The 5,645-nt window shown below is 55.8% G+C and overlaps 1 protein-coding gene across 1 annotated transcript; it reads left to right on the top strand.

The window, feature by feature from the left end:
* The first annotated feature begins 2,314 nt into the window (after positions 1–2,314).
* Positions 2,315–5,056, top strand: FRAT1 (FRAT regulator of Wnt signaling pathway 1). Its single transcript, XM_028098516.2, has one exon. It carries the CDS (start codon positions 2,638–2,640, stop codon positions 3,478–3,480), a length of 843 nt encoding a protein of 280 aa, XP_027954317.2. The 5' UTR covers positions 2,315–2,637; the 3' UTR covers positions 3,481–5,056.
* Positions 5,057–5,645: the final 589 nt, after the last annotated feature.

Raw genomic sequence — 5,645 nt, 5'->3', positions numbered from 1 at the left:
AGGGTAAGTGTATGTTCAGCTTTGTAAGAAACTGCCAGACCTCTTCCCAAAGTGGTCGTACTATTTTTCATGCCCAGAACAATGTATGAGGCTTACAAATTTTGAACCAAATTATAAAAACACAGCTTGTAAGCTGCTACTAATCATAAGCTGCATTTAGATTTTTAAATAATTAGGTTTAGAATATTGTACTAATAAATGTCTGTCTTGACCATACTTTCAAATGAATAATGATTTAAAATGAGGGGATGGCCCTTTCAAGATAAAAGTGCTCAACAGGGGCACCTACGTGGCTTAATCAGTTAAGCATCTGCCTTTGGCTCAGGTCATGATCTCCAGGTCCGGGGATGGAGCTCCACGTCAAGCTCCCTGTTCAGTTGGGGAGTCTACTTCTCTCTCTCCCTCTGCCCATCCTCCCTGCTCGTTCATTCTCTCTCTCTCTCAAATATCTTTTTTTTAAATGCTCAACAAACCAGAAATAGAAGGGAATGTCCTCAACCTGATGAAGCCATCTTTTTATAGAGACAACATCATACTTGATGATGAGAGACTGAATGCTTTTCCCTAAGATCAGGAACAAGACATGGATGTCTGCCCTCACCATTTCTACTCCACATTGTTCTAGAGGTTCTAGCTGGACAACTAGGCAAGAAAGATAAGGCATCCAGACTAGAAAGAAAGAAGTAAAACTATCTTTATTTGTAGATGTTAGAATTATATAGAGAGAAAATCCTTAGGCGCCTACTAAAAAGAAGTGATGAATTTTATGACATCCTGTAGAAGTCCAGATTTCCAAGATTTAAAAATTCACTGGCTTTCCTCAAACTGCCTCTTCCTTTATCCCCACATTCTTCTCTCCACACTTGGAAAGAATAACCCCAACTCTTTTTAAACAACTACCCACCTATTCCCTCCATGCCATCTCTCTTTGAAGGTTTGCTCCTGTAATTACCCATCTTAGAACTGGCCACCAAGACCCCAGAGTCTCTTTAGCTGGAACCCCGAGTTCCTCTGGCACTCCCTTTCTGAATTAGACTGCTGTCCTGCTCTGTATTCTAAATACTACCGCCTGGCTTCTATATTTGTGTGTACATGCATTGTGGCCGATTTTTTAAAATAGCTTTACTGACATAATTTACATATGAAATTCACTCATTTTAAGAGAATGTTCAATGATGTTTAGTAAATTAAGTTATTCAACCATCACCATAATCCGGTTTTGAATATTTCTCTCACCCTGATAATGTCCCTCCCCTGGTTGGCTCATAAGGACTGGGCCACCAAAAGTCTACCTACAAGTGTAGAGTTTGGAAGTTAGGCCTGAGGGATTTGGGATTTTGAATAAAGGTCTAATACCTCCAGGCAACAAGACAGTAAAGGATCATTTTTCCATCTCTCCTCCTTTTAAAAAATGAAGTCTTGGTTAATCATTAAGCCAACCATGATATCTTGAAGGATTAAACTGATCCATATCTCCATTATCACCCACATAGCTCATATTCCTCCCCTGCTTCCCGCTCCAAGAGGATACTCCCCTGCTGAGCTGAGGCATTCTTAAAAGAACTTTCTAGCTCAGGGGCGCCTGGGTGGCTCAGTCGGTTAAGCGGCTGCCTTCGGCTCAGGTCATGAGCCCAGGGTCCTGGGATCGAGTCCCACATCGGGCTCCCTGCTCGGCGGAGAGCCTGCTTCTCCCTCTCCCTCCACCTGCCTCTCTGCCTACCTGTCCTCTCTATCTCTCTGTCAAATAAATAAATAAAATCTTAAAAACAACAACAACAAAAAGAACTTTGCTCAGCTCACACCCCCGCCCAAGACAAACGACCTCCTCCCCAGGACGGCCAGCCCCAGTCCAGGCCCGCATATACCCGTGCTCCCGGTCAAGAAATCCTCATCCCGCCTTTCTTCGCCAATTCTAACTCTGCCACCGCTCCCCCGCCCCAACCCCATCGAACCACAAGGTCCCCGGTCTTCCTTTTCATCCGTGTCAGCCTCCTTTCCCTAATCTCCAGACAGACCCCTAGCCTGAGATCTCCTTCCTCGCCTCACTCGCCGGGTCATCACTTCCCAGACGCTGGCACCCGGACCTCTAAAGCGCAAATGCCAAAACCAGACGGGTAGACGCGCCTGGAGGAGGGGAGTGTGTGGGTGTAAGTGTCTGTGCTTGTGTGTGGAAGAAACCAACTAAGTCCACGCCGGTGTTCATTTTCGGGAACTGCCAACCACGCCCGGCTGCCAGAGCGAGTATCCGCACCCCAGCGCCCTCCTGCACCCACCACTCCGGGTTGGGGAGCTCAGAAGCAGCTAGACTTCACCCTGCACCGGGGCCCAGCGGGCGCCCCGCCCCTCAACTGTTCGGCGCACCCCTTGCCCGGCGCGGTGGTAGGGCCCGGCGGCGACGTCACCCATTGTTTACAAATCAACCCGAGCCGGTAGGATTCCGGCTCCCGCGGCTGCAGGCGCGCGGCGCGAGTGCCTGGCGGGCTCTCGCTTCCGCGTCCGCCCGGGGCCCCCGCCCCCGCCCCCGCTTCGGCCTCAGCCCCGCGCCCCGCGCCCCGCTCCGCCGCGGCCCACCGAGCCCCGCCGGCCGCCGAGCCGCCAGCGCCGGCCGCAGAGCTCCGGGTGCCCGGGCGGGGGGCCATGCCGTGCCGGAGGGAGGAGGAAGAGGAAGCCGGCGAGGAAGCGGAGGGGGAGGCGGAGGAGGAGGAGGACAGCTTCCTCCTGCTGGAGCAGTCGGTGACGCTGGGCGGCTCGGGCGAGGTGGACCTGCTGGTGGCCCAGATCGGCGAGACGCTGCAGCTGGACGCGGCGCAGGACAGCCCGGCCTCCCCGTGCGCGCCCCCGGGGCCGCCGCTGCAGCCCCCGCGGCCCCCGGCGGCCGTGCGGGCGGACAAGGCCCGGCCCCCGGCGCTGCCGCTGCTTCTGCCGCCGGCGCCGGCCGAGGCGGTGGGCCCGGCGCCCCCGGGGGCCCTGCGCTGCGCCCTCGGGGACCGCGGCCGCGTGCGGGGCCGGGCTGCGCCCTACTTCGTGGCCGAGCTCGCCGCAGGCCCCAGCGCGCTGTCCCCACTGGCCCCTCAGCCCGGCCTTGACGGGCCTTCGGGAGCAGACAAGCGGGGCGCCCCGCAGCCGCTGTCGGGCCCGTGCCGGCGAGGTTGGCTGCGGGGCGCCGCCGCCTCCCGCCGCCTGCAACAGCGACGCGGGCCCCAGCCCGAATCCCGCACCGGCGACGACGACCCGCACCGGCTCCTGCAGCAGCTGGTGCTCTCGGGGAACCTCATCAAGGAGGCGGTGCGGAGGCTTCATTCGAGACGGCTGCAGTTACACGCAAAGCTTCCCCAACGCCCGCTCACCGGGCCTCTGTCGGCCCCAGTGCATGAGCCCCCTTCGCCCCGCAGCCCTCGCGCGGCCTGCAGCGACCCCGGAGCGTCCGGGAGGAGGGCTGAGCTAAGAACTGGCGACGGCGTTCTTGTCCCCGGCAGCTAACACCCCGGGAGTGGCCACAGCGCCAGCCTCTGCCTGGAGGGCATGGGATTCCCCTGAGGGCTGCATCTCTACTCAGACTGGTGAACTCGCGTTTTTGGAAGTGGGCAAACAAGCTAATGCAGACGAGGAATGGAAAAACCGCGAATATTTTCGCGGGGAACTAATGGAGGGCCCCGATGCGTTTGAAAAGCAGAACTTGGCCCTATTTGAGGCGGGTTACAGGACGCACCCCAAGCTCACATTCAGTAGTACTCCTTATTTGGCGTGACCAGCCCCAGCGGTGTAGCGTGCAGTCCCACGTCGCCTCTCGGGGCCCTCCAGCCCGGCGACCATGTGGCCACACTCCATGCGTCTGCGTCTCAGGATCGCCGAGCGCCCAAAGGAGGAGGATGATCCACCCCAGTTACTTGCTTTACTTTTTCAGGGCTGGTTCCTGATCCACTTTGGGGGAGGGGAACATGAGTAGACAGACAGACCATCATTTCAGGGAGAACCTCAAACTGCCAGACTTGAACATTTACGACTCTTGAAAAAAACTCATCTCATGTCTTGTGGGTGCTGGTTCTTAATACAAAACACGCGGTGCCATGAAAGGACCTTTTGGGGAGTTGAATAACAGTAACGTTTGCTCTGCCTCCGCGTTGCAACTGGTTGCGGTTCTCGGAGGGGCGGGGAGGGTCCAGCGCGCGCTGGGGAGGGGGAGGCGGGGGCGGGCGCTGCCGCGGCAAGGGTAAGGTGAGCCTCGGAGCGAACCCTCCTTCCTCTCTAAAATATTTTCACAGCCGGCCCCCTCCTCCTCAGGTTCAAGGTCACTGTTTCCTCAGCGCCCGCAGGGTTCCGGGGCTCCAGGAGAGCAGAAGAGTTGCCGGGTTCTGCCTGTACTCGGGAGAAGTGCTCGGTGTTTTGCAAGTGCTGGAGTCTCCTAAGGACACGCGCACCGCGGCCACCGCGGGTGTGGGGAGGCGGGGACGTGCCGGGCGCCGGTGCCTTCCGCCGGTGGCCGCGCCCCGGGCTTTCATAGACGCTGCCCAGAGTCTTAGCCTCGGGCCCGGCACCCCGGCTCGGCTCTGCTGCCCTACTCCTAGCGGGTGGCGCTGGCGCTCCTTGGGGCCCGGGCTGGGGACTGGGGAGACGCCACGTGACGGGCACTCCGGGGACACAGCCTCGCACAGCAGCTTATAATGGACTCTCCGGGGCCATTTGCAATAACAGCTGCAATTCCCTGGATAGACGGAGTTGATGTCCTCCCTCTGCCCCTCCCCCAGCCATGCCCGCTCGCCTTTGTAAGTGAAGGAAACCGAGTAGAAAATGTGACCCTCCAAACGGAGAAGCTGCAGGCTTTGCCATTGTGAAGCGTGGTGAAGTGTTTTTAACATACTGTTCACTTAGTCTGAGGGATCGAAAACCGTTTTGTTGGTGTTTTAGTTTTAAAAAGATTCAATGGCTTGTTCATCATCCAGATGTGGCTATTGACGTATCTACACTTCGCACCGGAGTGTCTGGAATTGTGGCTATCCTGATTATAGGATTTTAACTTAACTGAAATACTTGTTTTTAATAAATGCATTGGGGTTTTTGTTGGGGTTTTTTGTTTGTTTCGTTGGTTGGTTTTATCTTACTCTTGCCTCCGGTCGGAAAGATGCACAGAACACATTTCTCTAATCCATAAACCTAAAAACACTTGAAATCCTTGTCAGCCTGGCTTGTGGATGGTAATTAGAGCGCCTTTGTGTCTGAGCAGCTCCCTAGTTAAGCAGGGTCTGCGTGGCTGGGTGTGTATTGGTGCTGGCATGAAATTAAATGAAAGTGAGGTCAGGTTTTGGACCAATCCCATTCACTAAAACCTTAGAGCCTTTTGGATTACTAGTCCGTGATGGAGCTGTTTTATGAAGCTGCCTCTGCGTGTATTGCAGAGGACATCAGATCAGCCCATCACTGCGGACTGGGAGGCTCATCACTTTTTTTTTTTTTTTCTTTCTACTGTGTTCATTAAGTGGACTTGTTTCAAAAGGCAGTCCTTAAGGCTGGGGCAGCTCTTGGGTAGGGGCTGATCAGGCTACAAACCCACTGTGGGAAAGCTGGCTGGCGGCGTCTGAAAGGACTCCTCTCTTTGCCCTTGGCATGTTTGCTACCATTCTCTCCCTAAGCGGTGACCTAACAGCCCG

Source organism: Eumetopias jubatus, unplaced genomic scaffold (assembly GCF_037043125.1).
Source record: "Eumetopias jubatus isolate StellerSeaLion01/CBP00866 unplaced genomic scaffold, mEumJub1_p1.0 scaffold_17, whole genome shotgun sequence".
NCBI lineage: Eukaryota > Metazoa > Chordata > Mammalia > Carnivora > Otariidae > Eumetopias > Eumetopias jubatus.
This window is presented reverse-complemented; position numbering and strand designations above follow the sequence as displayed.